Source organism: Prorops nasuta, unplaced genomic scaffold (assembly GCF_024137725.1).
Source record: "Prorops nasuta isolate Cenicafe-Biocafe unplaced genomic scaffold, Cenicafe_Pnas_1.2 PNAS00009, whole genome shotgun sequence".
Lineage (NCBI taxonomy): Eukaryota > Metazoa > Arthropoda > Insecta > Hymenoptera > Bethylidae > Prorops > Prorops nasuta.
Genome location: NW_027116806.1, coordinates 8,196,629 through 8,224,605, shown reverse-complemented (window position 1 = coordinate 8,224,605; position 27,977 = coordinate 8,196,629). Strand labels below are relative to the sequence as shown.

The following is a 27,977-nucleotide window of genomic DNA, read 5'->3' as shown; positions in this document are numbered from 1 at the left end:
CACAGGATAATAAGTGTGACAAAGAATAATTGATAATAAATAGGATTTTTAATAATTTAACTTGTGTGATTTGCTATACACTGATCTCGCCATCGGGATACAAAATACATAGTACATGATCTTTGAGAGTTCACAATTGATAAATTAGGTAAAATAAGATTTACTCGGTAGGCCAAAGAGTTGGAGAAGAAGAGCAGAGGGACCCTCTTTAACGGAAAGCCCGAAATCTTCCATAAATAACACGAAGGATACGTGTCTCTCAGGTTCTTTACTGCGATGCGTTAGCTTCGTTAAAAAGGAACTGTGCCTCTATTCAATTATTACAGCTTATTGGAGGATTGTATTTATATATATATATATTTCTTACTGCCACAAAATGTTCCTACTGTACTTTCTCGCAAATGGCAGTTTTTGGCCCTATCAGTCTCTACCTAAATTTGGATAAGACGTACGCATGATGGAAGCTAAGATTCCCAGGCGTATCTCACTTCAGTCCGCTCAATTGATTAATTGGAAACGATTAATCTAACGTTCTACCAATTGTAAAACATTGTTTCTTTACAATAAGGTTCTTCACCTCTTCTTCGCATACTAACTATATACCTGTAACTGGTTGTTCTTGGACTCTGCTCGATCAAGTCGGATGCAAATTGACTGTGAAAGACATCCGTACGTTTTTTCATATAAGAATACAACAAATAATTATACATCTCTAAGCTTTATTATCGACTGATTGTTCAAATCTCTCAACCAGTTTAGGATTGATCAAACAGCTTTCACGGAGCTCTCGCGCGATGAAAACGAATTACCTGTTGCACGCGTTGAAGCTATACAGTAACTCACAGCGTTAATCGAACTTGACGAGCCTCTAATCGGTTGGCCCGCAAAATTCTCACTAAGCGCTCCCGCGCGCCAATGCAATTTTCAACGATCCGATTGTAGTAAGGTCTCTAATATAGAGACACCAGTCGTTTGATTAAAAGAAAAAAAAAGAGAATTATAAACAAAAAAGCACACGACGCGTAAACGCTGCACGCGTTAATATATATGTATATATATACACATACACTGAGGTACAGTCACCGCTGGAAATGGCGTTTTAGATTAATATACTTTCTACACACACATAATATACACAAGGTATGGACAAAGTATACAAAGTTAGAACGCAATCAACAGCGATCAGAGTACGTACATATAATTTATATATAGCTCTATATGTATTACATTTAATCATTTTCACGCACAATCTTTCTCTCTCACTCCACAAGAATCAAAGTCATTCGGCTTCCTCATAAACGCGCCAAGGTCACGTAGGTTTCTTTGAGTTTAGAGAACAATATACATATACATATATGTATATATATATACTATTTATTATTTCAAACTAGTCGTTAATGTGGCTTCCGTTAGCGAGAAACGGTTAATATCTTTGTGGATAAAGCAGAATGCTCGCGCTCTGCCGCTTGATGTATAAATTTGAACGAGCGTTATCTCTGTACATGGGACCTTTTCTTCAGTTGAATTTGCAGGTGAAATTAATGAGAATCCTTCGTGTTTCATCGACTGTCCTAAGCTGATTTAACGTTGCTCGAATATGCTCCGAATGAATAAGGTCGAGAGCGAGTGGCGAGCGAGCAACTTGCCAGTAAAGTCGGTCAATGCTAACCAGAACGCTCGTGCTTTTCTTCTCCGAGTGTATTGCGACCCTATAAGCATGTAGTAGCAGCTCGTACATTCTACGCGCTGTTTGATCCGTCTGGCGTGTCTCGTACAAATAATTCTCTCCGGCCGCTCGCTCTCGTATTAATTTTTTACAATTGTCCATTGTCAGCGTCAATTCGAAATTTCCTAAATTCCTATCTAGATATATTGATACATAGATTTGCTAGATACGAAGCATAAGTGCCTTTACAAAATGGTATACACGTAATTTAAATTGGCGCGTCTTACTCTCGACGCGGTTAATAAGACTTGGTAAGGATATATGAGTGCGCGATTCTAGAATAAATTCGCCGTTTCAACGAGGGTATGTAAATGGTACCCTATATATATTCCGAACGATATATACACATACAATAATTCTTTTATATGTATATATATACAAATCTGTTTTTGCTCAGATTCGGCGATCTTGGCAGCGGGGATTTAAATCATTAGATTATCTTGCGCGAAACGACGGACTCTCCAAAGACGAGGAATCATCCTTACATGTCCAAGTGCGAAAATTACTTCCACAACTGGAATGCAATTCCGATTCATTTTGGATAGCTCGATCGATCCGTTCCAACGATCGGCCGCGAAACGATCAGCGCTGGCCGACGACATTATGCTATATATGCATATACATGTAATACATATATGTACATGCTGACTAAACTTACGAACAAAATTGCGAAAGGTTTTTCCGCTCATGAGTTGATTCTCGCTAATGGCCATTCTCGTCTGGCACATTACCATCTGTACGCTCGTTTGTCGTGCCAATTATCGCCTGCAGTCTTGCCCCCCCCCTCTCTCTCTCTTTCTCTCTCACTCACTCAACACGCTCAGCCTGAAAACTTACACATCTACGAAGTGAAAACGCTATGAAACCAAAGGCCGTTGAGAGCACATTGACCGATCTTTCGCGCTTTTCGATAATTGGCTACTCTATATACACAGAGCTGGATACAATAAACGAACAGTTATCAAAATGGCATTAGACAGTCGCGTATAGCACAAAAATATATATTATACATACAGACTATATATAAATAGACATATCTATAATAAATATATTAAAATGCTTCAGTCGATAGAGGCAGGTCGACGACAGTATATGTATAAGATCGCTATCAGTGAAAAACTTGGGAAAGAGCTTCTCTACGTTATTCGCAATCGGACTATAAAGCTCATTATGTTTTTGTTTTTTCAATAATTCTTTCTAGAGGACAATTTCTCTATCGTTAATCTTATCTTACGTTAGTCGCCACCCTCTCCCCTCTTTTCTCTCATACGCATACAATTAGCGCGTTGTCGTCAGAGTAAAATGCAGATTGCTCTCTTACAAGTATAGTATACGTTGTTCGGGGTCGGTACATTTGTCAGGGCATAGTCTCTCACATTGGCAACCTGCGATCAACCTTCTACAATCAATTTGCGTGTTAGCACGCGCGTGCCCTAACGTGTGCGGATAGAAGGACAGCAATCTTTCGGGGGTTATTTACTCAAGCGATATATCTTAACAATTGTGTAATATGCATAGAAGAGAGACTGGAAGATGCAGCAAGACTATTCAGAGCGTATACGGATATTCAGCGATATAATTCTTGATAAGCGGTGGTAGATGATCGGTGGGCAGGTTGTTCCTGTTGACGGCCAATCTGGCGAGATGAGACAACGACCTGACCTGCTTGAGCAGCGGCTTGGTAAGGTAGATTTGACTGTACAATTCGCCACTGTAGTCCACCCAGACTTCCTTGCGTTTCTCGTCGATCTTCTTGGAGTAGTTCACGTAGTACTCGAGCATTTTAATGGGACAATCGAAAAGCGGCATGTTCAGAGCGAGCTTCGGCTCGGCGTCCAGTCGAAATCGACCCATTTGGTAGAGGACCCTGACGGAGGTGGGTCCTCGCTCGGTTTGAACGGAGACGGCGAAGGTGTATCTGCTGTCGGAGCTGTCCCTCATCAGCCAACGTCCAACTGCCACGTTCTTCAGGAGGTTCTCACTCTGCTGCCAGCTGATTCCCTCGTGATACCAGCCACAGGTCTGCAAGAGACGTTTGATCTCGGAGAGCTTGGACGTGTCCCTGTCCATCAGGAAGGCATCGAATCCCCATGGGCAGTTGCTGGACATTAACCAGGAAACTGGGGTACTGGGAGTACCGTCCCTCCTCTCGTTCGCGATCATGTTCTCGTAACTATTACCGACACTGCTGGTCATGCAGGAATTACTGCTGACTGCTTCCTCTTCCTCTTCATCTTGTTCTTCTTCTTCTTCTTCTTCTTCAACCACCACCTCCTCCTCCTCTTCCTCCTCTTTCTCCTCGCAGCCATTCAACAAAGTCTTGGTATTGAAATCGCGACGTTCTTCCCTTGGCAATGCTGCATGGGCGTTCCCATTGGTCGATGCTGTTATGCTCAAAGTGCATTGGCCCAAACTTGCCGGTAACTGAACAGTGGCGTTTACCGCGATCTGCAGGTTACTCGTCGATTCTATCAGCGACGTCTCTGCACTGTTATCCTTCGTGGCATCCGGTAGGTCTTCCATGGCGCCTGGCGAACTCTTCATCGTAGCCTCGCAGCTCCTCAAGGCCTGTCTCGACCGAGGCGGAGTTTTGTTAGAGCGACAGCATCCGCAGTCGCATCCACAGCCGCAGCAACGGCAGGAACAGCAGCAACTCTTCCTTCCGGCGAACGAATGATGTTTCTGATCCCTGCACTGTGACCGTTTATCACAATCCCTATCAGCCGCCATTTTACAATTACCAGAACAAAAAGAATCCTCGTTCGCCAGGTTCTCCTGCAGACAATCGACGAATCTCGCATTGCTCGATCTGCACACAAGGTCATCGCTCCGTCTGATTCCCGGAAGTTCTTGACATCCACTCGGAGGATGCGCGTCGCAGCAGGATTCGATCAGGTTACCAAAGCTGTCTTCCTCGTCCATCAGCAAGGATGTGTCCACCGACTCGGACTCCTGGGCCTCCGTCGACAGCTTCTGAAGGAAGCAGCCGCCTCCGGAGAGTTTCGGTCGGATCTCGATGTGCGGACTTTGCACGACTATAGCGGAGTCCGATGTCTGTATCAAGCATCCACCGGCTTGGATGCTCGGAGTTGTTATGGTGACGCTGCCCCCGGTGAGGTCGCAGGTTGTGGTGATGTGACACTCGGGGGAGACTCGACAGGCGAAATTCCTCTGGTGGTGGCTCGTGCTCGAGGCTTCGAGGGCTCTTCCCTCGCGACATTGTCCCCCGGCGCCGTTCAGCAGGGTCGTTTCCAGCTGGGACTTGAGGTCGGATGTCTGTATTATCGCCGGACCGTGGACGATCGTCGGCGCATTTATGAAGCAGCCGCCGCCGCTGGTGTATCCTCGGGGTACCAGGACACCCCCGTAGAAACAGTGACTCGAGTTGGGAGGACGAATCTGTCGCTGCCTCTGCTCCTGTTCTTGGCCAACCAGATTGCAGCATCCTGGAGCTGGGAACCGGTGACGACAGTTCGGGCACATCACACTCAACATCTTGCTGCTCGATGCTGATCGGCTCTCGACGACCACGTGCAAATCAGCATACCAATTGTCCTCGACCGATCTAAACAATAAATAAAAAAACTTCTTTTACTTTTCTTCAAGTATTTTTTCTCTCTTAAATATTTCAAACTTTTTTTTCAAACCGAACTCTTCGCTTCGCGATTCGCTGCAACCTCGATAATTCTCTCGACGAGTACTACATATATATAGCGTATAACCGATTGCACAAGCGTGACAGTGATTTATGCGATGATGAAATCATCATCCGATCGATAACGAGTACAACGATGATAAACTTGTTCGCTCTACTTAGATTCGTTAATCCAATTCTCGGGATTTTATTAATTATCGTCACGATTCAACGTCCATCGACGAGGGGAGGGAGAATTCGATCGATGGTCTAAATACTTTCACCGACAAGCTTTTCTTTGATTATATATATATATATATATATATATGGCTTTAAACTTGGTATAAGTGTACGGATTGAGAAAAAGATATATAGTTGTGTATGTGTGGGTTGGAAAGCTGTAAACTGGTGGAGCGCGTGCTGGCGCCTGTGAAAAATGTATGGAGGTGGAGAAAATAAAGGATGAGAGAAGACGGACGAACGAGTGGGGTCTCCGATTCCAAGAAGAAGGCCGAGCGGTTTGAGGGAATTGGCTCCTGGGGGCCGAGTATATAAACCCTCCCCGCTCGGTCGCGCACTCGAGAGAGAGACAATTTTTCGAGAAATCCTCCGGATACGTAGGAGCTGCCTTGCAATATTGCGCATCAGGAAGAACATTATAAAGTTGACGATGCTCCATGAGCCGCTGGTAAACAGAATAATTTATCGCGAAATTTCAAAACGCGTTCTTGCGTCTCTTATTATTTACCTTTTTCAAATTCTCTCAAAATATTCCATTGGCGTGATTTTGATTCGCAAAGCACCGCCTTACTATTAGCTTCGTATACAAGTTCATAATATAACTTCAAAAAATATAAATGAGAAGAAACAATTGAGAGAGAGAAGATAGTAGGTGCTTTTCTCGTCGAGATATCCACAGGGCAAACACCGCAGTGAACCCATTTTTTTATCAGAAACTCGGCCAGTTTCTTGTCCTCGCTCCGATCCACCGGCGCCCGATAAGAGACATAAGTGCATAAAAATGATTTCTCGGGAAAACATTATTTGTCCAATTTTCATTAATAGCAATAACTAATGGATTGATTCCGTACCGAGAAGCCTCAACGATAAAACCGAGCGTGATAACCCTCCCCTGGCACTCGCGTATTTACGACTCCGTTCATGAAAATGGAAGTGCGAGGCGCGAGCGGCGAGCCGGCCCAGTAAGGATAGAAAACAAAAAGGAGGAAAAAGGGCGATTGCGTTCGAGTATTCCGTTTGCAATTGCCGCTGGTATATGTATGTACTATATGTATATATAGAGACGAAAGTGAGGAGAAAAAGCTATATATATATAAGAACGAAGAGACACGTCCGCGTCGGTGAGATTAGAATGACGAAAAAAAAGGTGCGGGAGAGAGAAAGGAATAGCGTTGCGCAATCGCGCGTGTAGAAAAGACGAAAGAAAATCTTTCAAGGATATCGTCGCGTGGTCGGTTCAAAGTAGGTGTTGGCCCCTCCATTGTGTCTCTGTCGTAAAGTTCTCGCGTGGTTGTGCAAAATGAAAAATTAATTAAAGCGTTTTTATTGCTTCGATGGAGAATTGAACGAGTTTCCTGCGAGGCTGAATTCGTAATTTTGTAAGTAAATCAGGAGGAAGTGGCGGAACGCGAGTGTCATGGTCTCTCGCTCGACGACTTCCTTCCCATTGGATCGACTAGCGAGTTGGCACGAGGAGAGGCACCGTGCAGCGTGCGAGGCGCGCGACGCCTCATTGTCATACTCGTCATTCCGCACTTTCGTCCTTTTTAATGAGCGCGCAGCTCTACCGGGAATTAGCGGCAAGCCATCAGCGATTCTTTTTTGTCTGACATGCTCTCTCGTGCCGTTCCAACCTAGGCGAATTATACCTAAATAATTACCTTCTTTATGCAACAACGTCGCTTTCTAAGAATAAATTGTCCTCCCCCCTCCATATGTATATACACTGTGCTATATAGTATCATATACCCCCCCACTGCGTCACTCCGCGTCGCGTCGCGTCGCAGCTGCACACTGAAAAACTCTCTATCGCTCGATCCACTTATCGCAGGCTCTACATTTCGCACCGTCCACTAATATCAGGCACGATTGGCAAAACTTTTCGCACTACTGATTACAATTCACGTTCGCTGATAAAGAGATGGAGGAAAGGAGAAGAATCGCTGGGAAAGTATAGCGTCGCGCACGGTAGGTCGTATAGGTTATGTACATCTGCCTGTACTGACGACCGCGAAGAGAGCGCCACCGATGCTTGCTTGCTCGAGTCTCGCGTGCAACTGAGCCGAGCTCCGCCGTTGCCTCCACTGATGCTGATATTGTGAGAAGTGAGAAGGGAATTTTCTTCTTCGTCTTCTTCTTCTTCTTCTTACGCGCCAACGACCAAAGCGAACGATGCAAGTTGAGCCAAGGCAAATCGTGGAATTGCTACCTAACTGCTAACTGACTGACTGACTGACTGACTTACTGACTGGCCACGCGTGTCTCCGAACGAGCTAGATTCCACATCCACTCTTCGCTCGACTCTATAATACCTCTCTTTCTTTCACTCGGCAACAACAACACTCCCCGTCGACTCTTCGAGCGTCCAAACACGTCCGGTACTGAATGCTACTGATTTTATATAAATATGGGATATAAAGTGAGCAGAGATATTTAAGTTTTTGTATGGGAGTTTCTTTGTATGCCGTAGGAGAGCTCGGATGCGTGTATGTTCGTGCGTGTGTGTATGCTTGACTGGTTCTGTTGCCGGAGGATTTCGTAGTATCGTTGGAGTAGCGCGAAGCAACGATTCCACGAAGCAGCTGGCTCGCTTGTTGGTTCTCTCGTCGGTCGGTGGTTCGCTCGTTCGGTTAGGCCCGAGCGAAACCGAGTCGAGTCGAGCCGAGTCCACTCGAGGCCGAGAAACCACACCGCAACGCTAGCTACAGTCTTACCGTCGTCGCCGTCGTCGTCGTCGTCGTTGTCATCGCCATCGTCATCTTCGTCGTTTTTAATCGTATAGTGTGTCGCAATGCCAGAAGACCAAGCCCCCGTTTAAAAGTCGTCGCATTGCCCCCCCCCCCCCTCCTTCCCCCTCTCACTATTCCATCAATCATACACACGCTCCAACTCTTAAAAAGCAATCCATACCATGCGACCAAAAGGTAAATGAACATCTTTTTATCGCTGCGACAATATTCCCCTTTATCAATCCTTCTCCATCGTTCAGTGATATCATTAAATTTTCTCGGAAATTCACATACGCTGTTGCACAATAGGAGCAACCGCTGCTAATGAAATTATGCAAGAATCTCCGAGAATTCCAAGACTTCCGAGTCGTTGTTGTTGTTGTTTTTTTTCTATGGCTGCCTTGTTGCTGCTACGAAGGCACGTAAAAGGCCATCTGCGCATCGATTTTAAACGAGCGCGGTGTACGAGGAGAAGAAATTTGGAGTGGTTTATATTCGACGGAGGATATCGCAAGAAGCACGCATCTGCTGGTACCGAGGCGATTCCTCTCCAACCAATTTTATTCTCCCTATATCGTCAATATATATCTGCAGAGTATTATGCAAAACACAAGCCCGAGGAAGAGAAGAAGAACGCGCGTGCTGCGCGAGAAACACCTACGGCCAATTGTTCTCCAGAATTCTTCTTCTTGCACGCGCGCGCCGTCGATTAATCGGCGCGTGCAACGCTATGGCCGCAGAAACCCTTCGACTCTATAATATTATTTATACGATTAACCAATTTCTCCTCATCCATTAACCATATTTAATCGCAAGAAAAACTTTGTACCTTTGCACAACGCTATTGGGAAGATAAAAGTTAAATGGCTATTTCTCGCATTCGATTAAAAGTTACTGTTAAGTCACGAATACAATAGGATCTGTTGTATAGACTTTCTTGGAAAAAACCGCACCGCCTGGTACAAAAAAAAACTTGTATATTTATAGTAAACTCGTTTTTCATTTCCAGAGAAATTGGCGATTGATGTTTCTCTCTTTTTTTCGTTTTGAAACACGAAACACGTCATCTGCGAATAGAGACGCAAAAATAATGGTTGTAGACATTGATGTTTTTTAACCGCAAACGTATATGTGTTTGAGGAAAAGCTGCTTTTGTTTAATACGTGCCGCGTGTGCTCAAAAAGACGCGCGAGTTTTCAATGGAAATTATTTGGTGGATGGACGAAGAAGGAAAGGAGGAAGATGTTGGAAAATATAGATCTCGGGCTCTGCTGACGTAGATTCGCTGACAATCAGCTGACGAGTCAGAGCTACGGCGATCGAGGCGTGACGCATTGAGCGTCTGCCGTTTCTAAGAGGTGCGCGCGCGCATAGCCAGCCTGCCTGACCATACAATACATGTACGTAAACACGTACTTTGTAGCCAATAAGTAAACTTGGAATAAAAGGTTGATCGCGCAACAAGCGCTTTCCGGACTTTCTTTTTTAATCTCTCCCTCCCTCCCCCCCCCCCTCTCTCTCTCTCTATATATATATATATATGCAATAGGAGCTGGATGGTTACGTGCACTATTTATATGTATAGTTTACGGTATATACAGGGTACTACGCGCAACTGATCGAGTCCTGCGATAAAGTTATTTTCTCTCTCTCTCTGTCTCTGACATTGCTGATAGAAAAATCAAATTTCATTATAGCGAGGTGATTCCACGCGACATTGAAATTCCGACGTAAATATGCTGATGCAGCTTGACCGGTGAAATTTTTTTCCTCTTACTCGAGGAATCCGCTATGCGTGCACGTAGCGTAGGTGCCTTTTAAACGAATAAATCACGATCGTTACGAAGCGATTGAAATTGTTCGATCATTGAAAAGGAGCACGGGATTATAATTATATAGAGCTTGCGAGAATTTCGTTCGTGAATTCCAGTGACGACGTTTCTGCGGGAGTCGTTGTAAGAAAAGGAACGAGGGTGGGTATGTGTGTGTGTGTGTGAGAAAAAGAGTGAGCGAGGTCGATGGATCGAGAATGCGCTAAGCGAAGAGGCAAGAAAAATTCGTTTCACGCCTTTATCTCCCAGTCCATTTCCGTGAAGAACCAACTGGGATATGACGTCAGGAATCGAGTGATATTTGAATAACGGTTTGGCCATGAATTAGCGAATCTGCTTATTTCAGACCAATCGAGTTATGAAATATTCAGCAAGAGTCCAAGTTCGATAAGGAATTTCATAAAAAGTCATAGATTCGAGGAATTTACTCCCAATAGAGATTTTACGATTACGAGGATTGACATTGTCACGAGAGCGTAACGTTTTGCTTTTCTCTCGGGCAGAAAAATTCATGTCCTCGATCATTTTAAACTTTCTTTATGCTTTAGCCAGCCACTATTATAATTCCATCTATTTCTCATTATTACAGTTTACCTCGGCCAAGTGTTTCTCGTTTCATTTGAAACCAGAGTGGACTAGCTAGTTAAGCAATTAATTTTAATTGCCGCATGCTCGCTACGATTTACACGTATCCATAATTAACAGGGTAATCGCGTTCTGCCTTTATGGAGGGGAATTTTGACAATTAAACGCATCGCGCGATTCTTCCAAGGAGGATCGTTCTATGAGTTTCAATGGACAATTGCAATGTAGGAGAGAATGTGGAAGAAAAAAAATGCAGCATTCTCGGTACGATTTACATGCACATATCCATAATGAACAGTGCGTAATCGAGTTTCGCTTTTAAGAATGAATTTTCGAAAATCGAACGCGTTGCACGAGCGATTCGTCCAAGGAGGATCGTTCGGCGGTTGAATAGAGAATTAAACATCGCGCTCGTATTATTGTTGATAATGTTTATTTGCAATAGTAATGTAGGAGAGAGAAGCAGAAGAAGAATAAGAAAGACAAAAAAAGAGGCTAGAGTCGGTTCGAACAAGATAATGAGGAAGCACGCACGGTTCGCGGAACGCGATAATGATTACAGCTATCAGGGTCGTGCTGATTCAAATCAAGATGTAAATCGAGGGACTGAATGAATTTCAAATTGAATTTCAAGAGAAACGCGGGGCGTTTGTCGATTGTACCGCTCTCTTCCGGAACGACGCCGTTCCGTCCCGTCCCGTCATCTCAATTCAATTTAAAATCAAAGAAAAAATTCCCACAGCTCTGTTATTAAACTAAAAAAAAAACGAAGAAAAAAGAATAACAGATGCAGACTAATAGCAATAATTGTTAAACAAAAAAAACCTGTCCTGTGTTAAAATGTCGTAATATTTATTTACAAAGTACACGAGTCATATTACAAATTGAAATTGCGAAAGTTGCAGTGATAAAACGCGTATCCTGCACGTATGTCTCCGAGTACATACATATATGGGAAATTGGAAAGCGAGAGAGTGGGGGAAATGAAATAACGGTGTCCGGGTCGAACAAAGCCGGTCGTGAGACTTTTAATTGATATTAAATTCCGCGAAAGTGAGCGCTTTTATTATTACATTGCTGCCAAATTACGAAGAACCGGCGGGTTATTGAGGTCAGAGTTGCCAAGCGCGCAGTCGTAGAAAGTCATACGCGTAAGCTTCCAAGTAAGCGATTGAGTGTTGGCTTGGTGGGGGAAGCAGAATGAGGAGGGGGGGGGGGCGGGGAGAATAGAAAAGAAGGCAAGATTAGTTGGTGGAAGACCAAGTTAAACGGTAGCCATCAGCAGGCCAAGACGAGACGAGACCAGACGAGACGAGCAAAACGTGTTTTTCCACGTAGGGAATATTATTAGGGAATCTCTCTCTCTCTCTCTCTCTCTCTCTCTTTGTCTCGATCGGGAAGATTCGTGTGTGACGAGGGAGAGAGCAGCAGGAGAGAAGGGATTTAGCCCGCGAGGCAGGAAGGACGATCGGTCGCTACCTGCACTTAGCCTGCACCAGCAGCTCTTTTCTCTCTCAGTTCTCGGCAACAATTACTTATCGAGGACTCTTTCATTTTATTCCTCTCTCTCTCTCTCTCTCTCTCTCTCTCGCGATCCATCTATCACGGAGGTACGGAGCACACAGCTCGTTGGAATTGGAATGTTCCGAGCGAGGGACGAAAAGAGAGTGTCTGGTAGAGTCGAGGAGGGGAGGGGGGGGGGGGGGCTCGCGGTTCGGCTCATCTTTTCTCCGAGGCGAGCCGAGCCCGCCGAGCCGAAGAACCTATACTGGCTCGAGCGATACACACAGACGCACGGACACGGGGAGAAAGAGAGGGACGGATGGATATAGATGGAATTCATCGGAGCATCGTCCTTTCATCCTCCAGGGCTGCCGATCCAATGGGATTTATCTATAACGAGTTGTTGAAATTGCGGTAAAGTGTTGTTGTTAGAGGAGGTCGGGGCGCTCGGGCGGATTGCTTCGTTCCTGAATTTATCGCTTTCTCTCTTTCCCAGTTAATCAGAGTTTCGTGGAAACGACGCTATGCAGTGCGTACATCGGAGATAGGCTGCTCTTATCTGTCGTCGATACCGAATTCTTGGCGCGCTTCAATCTCACCTTGATAGCGCCTACGCAAGAGTATAGCAGATAGCTATAAGCTGTATACGCTTTGGTTTTAATAATGTTCGAAAAGCTTCGAGAGCGCGTATCTTGCAAGGCGAGCGAAGGAGCGACGTGATTTGACAGCTGCACTCGGAAAGATTCGAGCCCCGACAAACTCGTCGGTCCTTCCTTTCGCGTACGTCGATTGCCGGGGAGAGCAATTCAGAGAGTAGACTTTGACGTAGAGCTTATGTCACGCAACTTGTATGTATATAGTACGCGCCATGCTACGGCTCAAATCACTCTAGAGAACCGGTTTTAAAATCCGATGTAGAAGCCACTTACTTCCCTCGCCTCACCGCCTATCGCTCCAACCTTTCAAATTCCATGAAAACCTCGAGAAAAAAGATGCTTCGATTTATCGTACAGAGTATATAAGTATTTAAACCATAGAGCGTGTGCAAAGCCTGGAGAAATACCTCGGTGCTCGCACAGCTTACTCGCAAGTCAATTATTATTATCAATTCCACGACGAATCGCGATCACTATGTTTGTAAACAATAAAAAAGAACGCGGGTAAAAAAGAGCAAACGAACGATGCGTTTTTCTCGATTTCGTATTCGAGCAAAGCGTATTATTATGGCTTACCGGGAAAAAATGGGAAAAAACCACAACAAGCTGGAGCGTCGACGGTAAATCGGATTAAATCCCACACTGTCGAAAAACAACGATTGTCGATGCACAAAGAATTTTCTTGGAAACACGTGTGTACAAAGAATCCAAAGATGCTTTACAAGTCACATAACGCGTCTTTCACAATTTCCTCGAAAACAGAATTCCAGCGACTGTGTTCTTTCTCGTCAAGAGTATCTCGCTTATGAAGCTTTCCTTGAATCGAGCAGCACACTTTTACTATTGTACGTTGGTACTCGGTGATGGAGAGGCAATTTTACAACGCGAACATCCACGCAAAGATTCGGAAGAGCGTAGAGTGCACAAAACGCGAGAGTTTGTCGAAATTTTGCCAAGTTTTGTGGAGTCCCAGACGCGATATCCGCACGATTGGCGAGGCAAGCATCGAGTGAACTCGATTCAACCGAAGCGAGTGACTACCGAGTAGCGACCGACTCGCGCTTGGCGCGTTCGCAGTCAGTCGAGTGAGTGTCGCTGCTGACGCTCGCTCGGCGCTCGCTCGACCGTCGACGAGTTCGGATCGGAGCGAGTGAGTGGGGGGGGGGGGGGGAGACTCTCTCAGCTGAATGAATCTATAATTGCTAGGTAGTCCACGCGAGGCGCCACTGGCAAGTGGTGGCAGGGCTGGTGGGGCATCCGTTCGATTCTCCCATTGGTCGTAAACGTTACAACGTTGGCCCATAGCTATATTATAGTATAGAGAATACTGGAGAGCATAGCGCGCACAGCGCTTTGGGCCAAGTAAAGGGAAATTGCGAGGAAAAGAAAGAAAGGCAGGCAGACACAGGCCTCCTCTCTTCTCTGAAGGCAACCTCGACTCGAGCATCACTCCCACTCTTCGCACCGGCGTGTCAGTTTAAATGGAAAGGTTTATGCCTCTCGGGGAAAAGTGGATTCCTTCCAACTGGTTGCTCTCTAATACCTTATCAAAATACCTAGCTCATTATTCTCCGTTTCTACGATCTTTCCTATGCTTCCGCGAATCGCCCATTTCATTATCGGTCGTTCTCTATACAGATATAGGTTTATTTTCTATTTTAAAAGCGCTTTAATACCACCAGCTTTTACTTTCAAGGCCGCTTAGTCATTGCGGCAAAATTTTCTTCTATCTCCTACCTATATGAATAAAATCATTGCTTTTCGAGGAAAAGAAAGTGTCTACCTATGATATCTCGACTACACTTTTTTTTTCATCCCCCCCGTTAATTTTCGAGTCGCGTCGTCGGAAGCAATGGCTATATATATATATATATATATATATATATAAAGGAGGAATAACGATGCATCGCGATAGATCGACCGAGAAAACTATCCCACACACATATTATACTCGATACGTGCATCCTCTCGATCGAAAGGTTCAAAGGACAATAATTACGCTGCCTGGAATTGGAACGCGCGGCCGAGAGAAGGAGAAGTATCGGGCTTTCGCGGGACTCGATTGTCCCGCTTTTTATGGCTTACCCCCTGCTCCAATTTTCAAGGTTTTCCACGTTACAACAAATCGATCTTACTCGGAATTATTTTAAATGCCAGTTTAATGATCGTAATCGTGGCTGACGTGCCGTGGAAAATCATGTTCTCAGAAGCACTTTCTCTATAACTGGTAATGGCGTGCTATGGAACAAGTACATAGAGCCTATAAATGGCAACGCCTTCATTACAATATAACCGCGTAGCAGCGGTATAACGCGCGCTGACACCAAAATTGTCAGGCGCTAGATAGGAAATCAAGCTATAGACCGTTCATCGAACCCGTATGTGTACTATTTATCGTTGAGTATCGTATATCGTGCACCATGCCTGTGCGATGCTTGCCAGCCGATCACGCTCGCATCGGCTTTCACTTGTCGGTTCGTTCGGTCGCGTCTCCCGTCGCGCCGCCACTTTTGCCACTGCCGCCAAATATAAATAAGGACAACCCCCCCCCCCCCCCCCATAACCACGGTTCCTTCACAACAACCAATCATCCGTACTCGGAAACTATCCATGTCAAACAATACGAAGAATAATGATATGTAAAACCCTTTCTGTTTACCATACAGTGTACTATATATATATATATATATATACATATGCATATACGAACGACTGCCGCTGCGCGCCGCCTTTCTGCCAACTTCACCGAACTCGACTCAATCGCTATTGCGGATGTGAAATTTAAAACTCGTCGTGAAATTCACGAGAGACATTTAATTTACCGTATATTCTGCGCGGCATGCCTCCAATGAATTACGAGAGTAATAGTGCAGTTTTATCTAACAGACTACGCGGAATTAATAACGCTCGTTGCTATCCAGCTAGAGTAACGGTGATTTTAATGATAATCCGTCCAGTTTAGGCTAGTTATGTATATCTGTCGCGCGATGAGAGAAGGAAGACAATTTGCGTGTTTACATATATGTATAGATGATACGTCAGTGTTGCGAAGGAAACGCAAGGTTTTCCTGGAATAAAAGAAAGCCTCTGCAGAAATCTGGAGAACGGGCCGTGTGCTGATGCTGAAAGATAATCCTGCGGATCTCTTCTTCAGCGTTCACCCTATCCAATTTCATTTCGATTGCCAAAGAGCTTCACCTTTGATCCTGTTTCTTTTTTATTATCGTACCTTGTAACATTTACATGTACATCGATCTTTCTTTCATCGACTCTCGGTTTCTTCTGTAGAATTTGATCATTTACTCGATTATTACCACAATTTTTTTCTTCCGAAAGAGTTAAGCTGAAATGATGACCTCAGACCGATACACGAAGGAATCTTCCCAGAGTCGAAGAAAGAGACGGAAATTTCCTCTCCACTGAAATCATCCATGACCGTTCGCTAATTTTATAAATCTGCGAATCCTCCGACAATTGTGCAAATTTATAACCGGATAGAGCTTTAAAGCTTCTCTCGAGGGACTTGTTAAAGCTGCGCATGAAGAATTAAGAAGGTTCGCGCGTTCGAGGAGATCCATGTGTTTCCGGTGATTATGTATTTTCCACGAGGTGGATAATCATGATGATGATGATGATGGAAGGATAAAGGAGAGAATGAAGACGTTGGATGATTGGGACTGCGCACACCTGGTGGTGACTCACGAGCATAAAAGCACGTGTGTGTGCGTGCTGACAATAAGTTCTCGCCCACTGTACACCTTTCCCTCTTTGGATCTTCCTCTTTTTCTTCCTCGTCCTAGATCATTCAATAAATTTCTCTCAGCCTCTCACCTATATAAGGCTACGCGTAAAAAACTATATAACGCCTGTAATGTACTACAACAGACGCTGTACATATGTATATATACATACATATATATATATATATATATATATATACAAGAGCTTTTGAAAGCAACGATAAACAAGAAAATTACTCAATCAGCTTCCAAGAATGATTTTGATTCGAGCAGCATTCCCATTCCATAGTTGCGGACTATCGTGGAACCACAACGATTCTCACCGAGTTTCTTTATTGGCCGATCGATCATTGGTCGAAAGAATTGTCGTCGTTTCTGTTTCTTGGGTGATCGGCGGAGATTCTCGCAATCGCGGGTCACAGCTGCGAGACAGCGAGAGCAATATTTTTTCTCGATAACAAATTCTTTGTTCCCGCGCCGATGCTTCTTGTGCTCGCTTTCGATATTGTAACGCGCCGTCGCACCACCACTTTTCTCGGTAAGCTCTTCATTGAATTCGTCGACTCGCTCGACTCCTCTTCTATTAATTTCCCACTCGAGCTCGTCTTTTCTCGGACGCGATTAATAAAAAAGCCTCGTATATATTTTTCCTCGCCAGTCGTTTTAATCATCGCTATTGTGCTCGCGAGGAAATCCTGTGATTCGAACGTAACGTTTTCTCGCTATGCGCTTATATATTTTATCGCATCTATTAATTTCGCATCGATGTCTCGTTAGATTTAGCAAATATTCGCTTGGTTGTTTGGGGGGGGGGGGGGGGGGGAGGGTGGGATAGCGTGCGGGGTCGCTGGAGATAGCGATTATGAAAAAGCGAATAAGGGGGGGGGGGGGGGAAGGGATTGAGAAACTTCCAGGAAATCTGCCTGGTTTTGCAGTATTGTACAGCAGGGGGCACAATGCGTTCCATTGTCTCCCTAATATAACGGAACCAGGCGGGCTCTCCTGCTGCTATTGTCCCCGGGGGGCGTAAAAGCTTCCTGGAAATGAAATAGGCACTGGAGACTGGAATCCCTGATACACGGGAACCGTCCCTGATCCGAACCTCACCCTGCACCAATCATCATATACCTCATCCTTCGTTTATTATATCTCTTGTACCTAGTTTATTCGTTTATTACCGAAGATCCGATTAAAAGTTTTCGGAAAACCATATAATGGCGACCGTTGACGACGATAAGAGTCCCGCTAAAGATTGCCTTCGCAGAAAAAATCCTGCTCCCCCCCTACCGAAATTTCTGAAAGAAAGACCATCTGTGTTCCATTTCTAAGCAAATCTGGTAACGTTCTACCGAATCCTGGAAAGCGAGCAACCAGCCTACCCTCTGTATTGTACTGTTTAATGATTGGCCATAACCAGTTTCTTCGTAATACTTGTTGCTAGCTAAAGCATATTTTTCTCAAGTATACACGCGTTACGGTACAGTCCAGGCTGAAATTTACTTAGAGTCTATTATATTGTTATTATATCATTAGGGAGGTTGTAGAGAGGAATAAATTGTAGGGTCAGATATAACTGTGAACCAAGGTCATCTACGAAAACATCTTTCGAACGAAAATTGTTCCCTTGATTTGAAACGAGGCATAAAATGGTGACATTGACTTGACCTTGAAACGTCATTCGATGGTTAAACGAAGGTTACTTTGAGATTCTTTGAACGAAACACCCTGTATTTTAATTATTACATCATTTTGTATCTGACACTTCTCGGGAGCTTTCGAAAATCCTCTTTTCGTCAAAGAGAGGCTCTTGGAAAGCTCTCGAGGATCCAGCTTAAAGAATACGCAATAAAACAAGTCTGGTATTTCATTTTAATGTGAAAACTCCAAGTGACCTTCGTCCAGCTGTCAAATGACGTTTCAAGGTCAAGCTAATGTCACTCTATTACGTCCCATTGCAAATCAAAGAGATAGCTCTTTTGTTCTAAAATAATTTTTATGGATGACCTTGATTGAAAGTTATTTGACCTTGCTGTTTCAGACAAGAAACGCTTGAACTGTGCACCATAAAAGCATAACATCTTCCGTGCTCCGTCGATCGTACGTACATGAATAATTTTCCATTTCACCATCATCGATACGCTCCTCGCTGAATTTTCTCCCAATTACAGTACGCCCGCGTGGATTGGTTATAAAATAAAGAGAATCGCAGACTGAAAAGCATTGAGTGTGAAAAGATGTATATTGCAATTGGCGGTGTTGATTCGCTTGGAGAAATCTCAACAATGACCGTCTGACTTGTTTAGACTACAAAAAATTCTGCAGGCGAAAACTACACGATCGTTCAATGTAAAAATTCAGAGAAAACAAGTGGCACAAGTATAGTACAAGGGTACGCTACGTTTTTATGCGATTTAGTCGGAAAAGATAAAAACAAAGGCTAGTCATCGCAAACAATATAATTCCTTAGAACTTGAAAGTAGAAAATTAACCACTGCACACGCACCACTGTCTGTTCTGCAGTAGTGTATACGTACATATACACAAGCATGCTACTCAAGTTTACACGCATAACTTTTTCTGTAAATAGAACGTGACAATAAGCCAGACAATATAATTAAAGTGCGATTATTTAAATTTAAAGCGCGCTATGATTATCTTTTATTACGGTCATTGTTTCTCTTAGAAATCACGAAACGTCACTTTCTACTTGACATTTGGATATTTTACAAGCGCGCTCCACCCGGGACGGGACGTTTTTATATTTTTTTGCCTCGAGATAAATCTTACGGTCGCGCTCGAGCCGTGGTACTTAAAAAAACTGCAGACCATTTAAGATATTTTCCGAAATAAATGAGATAATTTTAGAGTATTACGAAACAAGTATTCGACCACGCGACGCATGTCACGTTCACAGCGGAACAGATTTACTAAAAATTTTAAACCATCGATTATACAGCGAAGCGTACCTCGGATATATAGAGTTACAAGTATTCAAAGTTCAAAGTAACGCAACGATGAAAATGAAATGCTTAACGTCGTGTATATATACGCTATCGCGCGCCGGAGAAAGCATTATATATATATATATATATATATATATTTAAAATTTCAACGAGAACGAGAGTAGTAGGTGAAATTTAAAGAGGCTACAAATTAATGCATAAAATTTCAGCGTCTCTCTCCTCAGGATCACTGTGCACCCTTTCTACTTGGGTTCTACCTTGTGCAATATATATTCCCTTGTTTTTCCACGTGCAAGGAATAATTATAAAGCGGTGTTACCTGATCCATAAACGTAACGCGAGACACTATATATCCCAGCAGATAAGAGGAGAACAAGATCGAGAAGAAAAGGAAGAACGACGCACGGACAATTTACCGTTTTTGCAGATACATGCAAGAGATCGAGTGTGCAAAATAGTTTTCGAAGAATTCCGCACATGTGCAACTTTTCTTCGCGATATTACGATCATTCGTCATTTTTGCAACGGTCCACTTCCTACTTCCTACACATATATAATTCCCAAGTTTCTCGCACCAATCCTACAAATATACATACATATATATATACGTGTACCGACCTCATTCCCCGCTCAAGCTTCCGCGTGGGATTATTAATCGCTCGTTCGCACAGAGATTTTTTGGACGTGCATAAACCGTATATAAGACGCAATCAAGCGTTGCAATCATTAATAAAACTTTTGGAATAAAACAGGAGACGTAATTCTCCGAAAGACTAGCTTGTCCCTTCGAAATTATGGTTTATCCCCCGGTGCCGTGCGTCTCGCTCCAGCGAAATTAGCTATAGATTTATTAGGTGGAATAATCGCGGTCGCGCGCGGATCTCTGGTCCCTTTCTTTTTGCTCATATATATATATATATATATATATATTTACGAGTCCGTCCTTGGCATTTCTTTCCCCGCTTTCTTTTCTCATCCTACTCTGGCCGGAGAACGTTCACCGGGTGCGTTCGTGACACGTATGGATTTATGCCGAGGGAAGTCAAGTGTTGAGAGCAGATAGCCATTAGTGGATTCCGAGAAATTCTATGCGCTTATTCGTAATATCTCACTATAAATAGTCTCGCTGCAATACCGCGTACCGGATTAGTTGCTCTTTCTATATACTTTGGTATAGCTATATCTATATAGCTTTAGAAGCGAGCGCAGCGCTTCCCAAGGATATTTTCATATTTTCTGAAAAATTTCAAGAATTCCTTCCGTACATCAGCGTTGAGGAGGTCTGAGTCTCGTTGGACAGATGCGTGTAAAATTTCATGTAAACTGTAAGTTGAAAGATAGTGGAAAAGGATGACGAAATAAAGCGTTTGATTGGTTTATAACGACGAGTTATTCTATAGCTATATATATAGTTTTGGTCTATAACTATTAAATTCATAATATATAGGACTATCGTGCAAAGTTCAATTTGGAATTTTATGCTTTTTTCGTGGAAGACACTAAAATATTTTAAAGGACAATTGCATCTGGGATTTAAATATACTATATATAGTAATTATGCGAGTAGTGTTAAAAAGATTTGATAGGTTGTAAAAGTGCAGCGATAAATGTCCGGAGGAAATAAACATTTAATCTGGCACCTCGGCGATAATAATATAAGATATAGTAATACACTTTGTGTTGTAAGAAAAAAATGTGAGGTAAGGTTTCCTTTTCGAATGCATAGAATAGCAGCAGCAGCAACAGCAGCAGCAGCAACAGCGTTGATAATTGAACCACCTGTAGAGGAAGGGGAAGGAGGGTACGACTCGACTCAACTGGGGCTTATAATTTACTTAGAGTCCCCCGACCGTCGGAAGAGCTTCGTGGAAAAGGTTATTAAATTCGAAGGGAAAAGGCGGAGGTTTCTAGACCCTGACAAAAAAAGGGAATTAAGTGTCTCCGGATAGAGACTCTCGCTACTTTGCCTGCAATATTTCAAATTCAACCAATTCCTTTACGACGCGCATCAGAATTCTCCTTATTTCGAGTTATACTACTTTCTATCCATTCAACGATAAAAACTCTTCAAGATTTATACCAAGAATAAAGGAATCGTTCGATCCAAGAAATCTTTGATCGTTAAAGATAAAAAAAGTCTGATTAATCACAACCATGGACAGAGGTCAATGCCGATAGAACGATTGAACTTTGACCCACTGAAATTCAAAGTACCTGCAAAACTACACAAGTTCTATCAAAATCTACAACCATTTAAGAAATGATCCCAGAAATCTCTCTTTATTCAATCTCTCCGAGAATAATATGTCAGGGGATAGGAAGTTTAATAAGGGTTAACGGCCACGAGTGGAGCGAGCGAGAGAAAGAGATATTTTTGCTTGCTCATGTAAATCTAAAAGAAAGGGATGCGCAGTTAGGTTCGATGAACGAGTTGCTCGGGGATAGGAATTTACGTTGAGGCAAACAAAGATGGCACGAGTTTGGTTCGGAATAGTCGGCCGTCCGTGTGGATCCCTTTCGTTCCGGAATGGCCAGGCTAGAGTATACGGAGGAGCCAAAGGAGAGAGAGGGGGAGGGGGGGGGGGGAGGTGAGAGACTCGGAGAGTCACAGATGAGAGTATTACCGCGAGCGAGAGCGCGAGTAGTTGGGAAGCAGCGAAGCCAGTGAGAACTGAGAAGTGCAGCAGACTGTGCGGAGAGCGAGCCGCGCGAGGCTCTCTCGAGCCAATAGCCAGCCAGACTCTTCGAGAGCTGTTTTGCTGCTCGATGGCTCGGAGTTTGGGGTGGAGCGGGGGGGGGGGGGGGTGGGTGGGTCCTCGTCGAGTTCAGGCAGGTAGCGGGGTAGTACACAGGACGTAAGCCAACGAGCGAGAAGCGAGAGAACGGGCCCCGTCCAACGGATGAGATTTTCGGCTGGTTGACTACTGCGTGGCTGCTTTAGCTTATCGACTTCTCGGAAGAGATTTCTACAGTCGCTCGCTCGCTCGCGCTCCCGTCTCGATCCCGCTGAGCCGGCTCGCCACGGCACCGATGGTACACCGAGGCAGATGCATCAGAATCCAAGCTGCAACTACGCGTCTCGCTCGCTTATCCCTCTGCAGCTTGCACGTTCCTCGCGAACCTATATAATATCTCTTTCGTTTCAACACGAATAATTCTCTCGCTCTACTGATTTATTTATGTATATATATATATGTGTGTGAAACTGCTCGAAGTAATTTTTCAAGAAACGAATTTACGAGCGCACTTGGCCTAGCACCAAAATTTCGCACGAGTGCATTTTCCAGGAATTTCTCACGTGCAGATATATTCGTATCATTCAACAATCGTCTCCTCTTTCCTGCGGTAAACTGATTTCTCGCTGCTAGAGTGATTAATGTTTTCAGGCTGCTCACGAATATAAGCGCGACGGTTTTGTACTAGTTATTGTACACCGGTGCACTGTTTACGATTGGTACGCAACGGTGGCAAAGAAGAAGAAGAAGCAACGTCGACTCTGTCCTCAAACGAGTTGTAATACCAGAAATTGAATATAAAAATGGTTGATTTTTAGAAGCTGAGGAAATTCTGGAGAAATTAGCGTGAGAAATATATATAGCCGGGAGTTTCGAATGAAATCTGGGAGTCTCTTTTATTTTGGTCTAGCGATTCGATCCCAGTGGTGGTGCATACTTGGCTGCTGGCTGGTCGAGAATCGAGATCGTCGGTGCATCATCCTGCGGTTCTCGGAAGGACCGTCCTCCCAATCTTTTTCGGCAGATGCCCATTTATTTTTTATCCAATCACTTGAATCGTCAGAAAAGGAATTAAATATATATATATATATATATATATATATCTATGGAGCATTGCCTGCTTGGCTGGCAGCTCTTCAAAGGGCTTCTCGGTACTATAATAACCTTATCCTTTCTTCCATGGAGACTCCGAAGAGGAGCTAAAAATATCTCATTTTCCGATTGGTCTAGTTCGTTCTTGGTCGTTAATGAGAAAATCTCAAGGATGTACATCGCTGTTATATATACATATATATATATATATATATATAGCTTTGTAGGGTTACTCCTGAGTGTCTCGTCCGCAGCTTATAATCACTCCAAGTTGTCTATACAGACTCTAGCTGTATTTTAATAGTCTGGAGATTCTCGGAAGGTTTTTAATGGATTTTTCACTTTTTCAAGACACGCGAAATGCGCGAATTACTCGGTTATTTCATCATCGTATGTTTATATATATATATATATATATATATAGTTTCTTGCGACAGAGAGGTACATGATTTCGCGTAGCGTGGGATGGATGGATGATAGCGTTTTCCAAAGTCCGTTATCGGCCTTACCTTGCTCAAGTTATTTATGTATATATATGTATAGACGACCCTCCCCCCCTCCTCCTCCTCCCTACCACCACTTCCTTATCGCAAGCAAATAAATCTCGCGCGCAGCACAGCTATTTAGCCGGAAATATTTCCTTCTGAGAATCGGTTCAAGGACGCCTGGCCTAAATTCTTCCACGCCAAACTTTATCACTTTGTCTTATCGAAAATATCCATGTCTTGACTTACTGCTGACAAATATATGCTAATCATTACGGAATCACTCATCATCGCTCCATTGGATTCTGTGTTATTGCCTGCTTCAGATTTTGTGCTTTGGAAGATCAGCAACAAAATTCCTTGCATGAATATTTTGCTAATACAATGAACATATATGTATGGATGTGCTATGTAAAAGTCATTTTTTCCAGGGAAAAATATCGCAGAGTTTACCACGTGGTTTTCTACAGTAATAACACATTTATCTATTGTATAGAAAAAAGAATTTTACGCCGCAGCAAAAGGTATCGAGATGTAAACATAGTATTCGGCAAACTGAGAAAACGCTTGGTCGATCGTAAAGTCTTGTGTATATAGAAAGAAACTTATTATTTTCAGCGAAGAAGAATTAATGTTTATACGCATCTTAATCTTATCATATTACTTGTTGGTACAACGTACATGTTATTTTAATCGCTCAGTTTAATTTTCCATTGAATTTATTAAATCTCAAAGAAAAATTATCAGAGCGTGACTGTGCACAATATAATACCGGGGACAGTTAGAAATTTAATCAATTTTTCTAATTATTTAATTTAAAGTATTATTATTATTATTATAAGGATCAAAGTATATAGCATTTTGAAATAATGGTCCTTATTGGAATATGCGCAGCGCGCGACATCTATAGGAAGAGACAAACGATCAAGGGGGAGCAGTTTTGAACAATCCAGTCCAGAGTGCTCCAGTGTGCCTCAACACACACACACACACTTTTCACTACTCTTCAGTACCAGTTGTGCCTGGATCAACGAATCGAGGGAAAAATTCCTGTACAAATTTGTTTTATTTTATCTAGTAAAATAGCGACATTAAACTGTTACTAAACAGAGGTTTTATTTTTCTACACAACCCTTACCAAAAAATCCTATATAAATTATTATAGAAACTTTAATAGAAACTAAATAAGCAAAAATATAGCCAGGAAAAAAAGTAAGGTGATTATTGGACGAAGGTACAATTTAATACAGTTTTAAATAATTTAATATGAGAAAAAGTGAACAACGGAACAACCTATAATCAGTGCAATTCAATGCACATTTTTTATGCGCACAGGTTTTTGTCGGTATATAAAAGCAAAAAGGGGATGAAGCCTTTATACTTAATTATATCTATCTTATATCGTTAAAACAGGTTTAAATTAGATTTTATAGGCCTAATTTAGTTATCGAGGCAAATCTCTTACATTTTTCAAGTATTTCTTTCCTTCGTCCTTTTCTGGTCTTAAATTATCCACCGAATTCTCGTTTAGACCTGCACAAGGCGTTCGTTTCTTCAAATTATTCACAAAGAGAAAAATATAATTTTTCTTTTTATTAAAAACAAGAAAAAACAACGCTGTACCGCTTTGAAGCATAGTGAAATAAGTAAAAGTTGGCCTTCCGCGAAGAGTTTCATATCCTTAAAATTGTACAAAATTTTTTGCAACTAAATTTTGGATTGACACCAAAGAAACTGAGAAACGCAAGGAAAGATAGAAAAAGAAATAATAAATTGCAGTAAAATTGAGAGAGTAGCAAGGTGAAAAGTTTTGAGAGAAATGTGAAAGTAGGTGATTTTTAAATAGCGACACTTAATTCCGTTAAAATCCGGTACGATCGCGAGACGCGAAAGTGCCGCGTAAGATGGAAAGTAATTAGCGTTTCCAGTAAAAGTAATTAGTGCTATCATCGTTTCTGCTAAAGTGTAATTGTTAGAGGAGTTGCCGCGCGACGGTTTAAAAGAGCGCCGGCCATCGGTGGCCACTACTCTGTAAATAAGAGAATTCAACGAGGTCATTGCCCGTTTGGACAAGAGCGTTGAAAGTAAGGACGGGACGGGACGAGACGAGACGAGACGAGACGAGACGATTTCAGCAAGTTCAATATCTCGCGGGTTTCAAAGAAATGTCGTGGGCGAGTATCGATCGGGTATGTTCCACTTATAACCTGAAAGCCAAGGTCTGCGCACCCTTCCTATATTAGCTTACCCTCACCAACATCCTCATATTATATTCCTACTGTCTAATGTGTAGGACCTCTATTTCTCGCAATCATATAATTAGCTCACGTCAGCTTTAGATATCTTTAATCGGAGACAAATTCAACGAATCGATGAAATCTTCGTAAAACTGTTCTTTTCCTTCGTAAACCGAAGCAGCTCGCTTCCTCACACTCAACATTGATCGACCGCGCTCTACCTATTATAGACGATATTTTTAGACAACGCGTGACCAACTTCAATCAATGCTTTTAGCATTTTTCTTCACAGCTATATTCTCTTCCACACTCAAATACTCAAATACGTACGGATTTTTAATTTAGAAATCGACTTTCGGTGTAGGTTCAAGCACATGCTAATAATGTTACAACGTATGGAATGCCCTTGTCAATATCACTGTTGATAATTAGATACATCCAACGATACACTAAATTGTGTACCGTATGATTGAAGACAAAACGAGCAAGATATAAATCTTTAAACGCTTCTCAGAGTGTAAAGCAGTCTAAAGAAGTACGAATAGCACGAACGATACAAGAGGCAGTGGCAACAATGTACTTCTGTTTCACTTCCCTTCTTCCCTTCCTTCCAGCAGACAAATATTTCTCGACAAAAAATCACTCTGTATCTGTTCTTTATTACACTTTATAGGAGAAAGAAAATAGCATGCCCGTCCGTTTGCCACGGAAACTAACGGAAAATAGGAATTTCTAATGTATTTCCAATCACAGTAAATAACTACAGACGAGGCTTATAGGACAGAGAGCTTTTACCTTGCTTTGCCCTCGAAGCGTCCGGTAACACACAGTCAGAACTTGGATAGCACAACCGTCCGGCACTTCTCCATTTAAGCTTCGTGCACTCCACTGTACGTGTCGTAGTCGATATTCACCGAAACTCCAGCTCCCCAACAATTTCACCTTTCAAACAATACGATCCAAGCTCTTCAACGGGCACTACTTTTAATTAGATAAACTTTCAGCGCGTTTCTCCTGGCCGAGAGTGTTCGTCGTCGCGAGAGTTGGTGCTCGTGCCAGTCGTCGCCACAAAGCCTGTCCATAAAATAAACTCTGGCGTTTGTTCTGCCAGCTGCCACTGGCGGCGCCACCATTCAACCCGCGAAACGACATTACGCTTCCGTTTATTCAAAAATCACTTTCGCTCTCTCCGGCGAGTCAAACGACTGCATGAAAAGTAGCTTGCATAAAATTGATTTTAAGGTCACGCGCAACGTGCCTGATACAAAAACCATAAAATAACAAAATGAAATGATGGACGATTCAATGATTACAGTTTATATTAAAACATAGAGGTTTACGTATAGAAATAATACAAAATCGCTTTGATTTATTACGATGTACTTAAAGGGAATGCATTTGGTGAGAATTGATGCGATTTGGATCAAAAGGGAGATAGGTATAGGTAGTAGGGCATTCGTAGGAAAAAAGGAAAGATTGGTGGTCGAACGTGAATTAATCTCGCACTGGTGGTCAGGGTGCGCATTCGAGTCACGTATCGTAATAAGAGGAAGTTGCGTTCCGCGAAGCACGAAAACACACGCGAGCGACCGCGCGGCAAGGTCAAACAGGATTGATTCGTCCAATAGTCATATTATTCGATCGTCCAATTCCGCTATTCTCAGTATAGCCTTTAACAAAAATTTAAATCTAACAGAATGACTTTAACGATACGTTGTTTTTCATGAAAATCAATTTTACTGGCGCGTCAATAAAATTCCTCTCTCTCTCTCTCTCTCTCTCTGGCGCGCATGGAAACAATATCCAGTCAAATAATAGAA

General features: G+C 42.9%; 1 protein-coding gene across 3 annotated transcripts; it reads right to left on the bottom strand.

Moving 5' to 3' along the window:
* Window positions 1-29: 29 nt before the first annotated feature.
* LOC136776353 (uncharacterized) lies at window positions 30-27,216 on the bottom strand. 3 transcript variants are annotated; one of them, XM_066731809.1, is made up of 2 exons: window positions 26,953-27,216; window positions 30-5,291 (listed from the first exon to the last, which is right to left on the bottom strand). In XM_066731809.1, the coding sequence occupies exon 2, from the start codon at window positions 5,219-5,221 to the stop codon at window positions 3,275-3,277; it is 1,947 nt and encodes a 648-aa protein (XP_066587906.1). In that variant the 5' UTR covers window positions 5,222-5,291; window positions 26,953-27,216; the 3' UTR covers window positions 30-3,274. The 3 variants fall into 3 exon arrangements, with proteins under 3 accessions (XP_066587906.1, XP_066587904.1, XP_066587907.1); XM_066731807.1 differs by lacking the exon at window positions 26,953-27,216 and adding an exon at window positions 13,482-14,005; XM_066731810.1 differs by lacking the exon at window positions 26,953-27,216 and adding an exon at window positions 7,262-8,197.
* Window positions 27,217-27,977: the final 761 nt, after the last annotated feature.

Coding starts and splice junctions, on each gene's coding strand:
- LOC136776353 (XM_066731809.1), bottom strand. CDS start 5,221: ATGTTGAGTGTGATGTGCCCGAACTGTCGTCACCGGTTCCCAGCTCCA.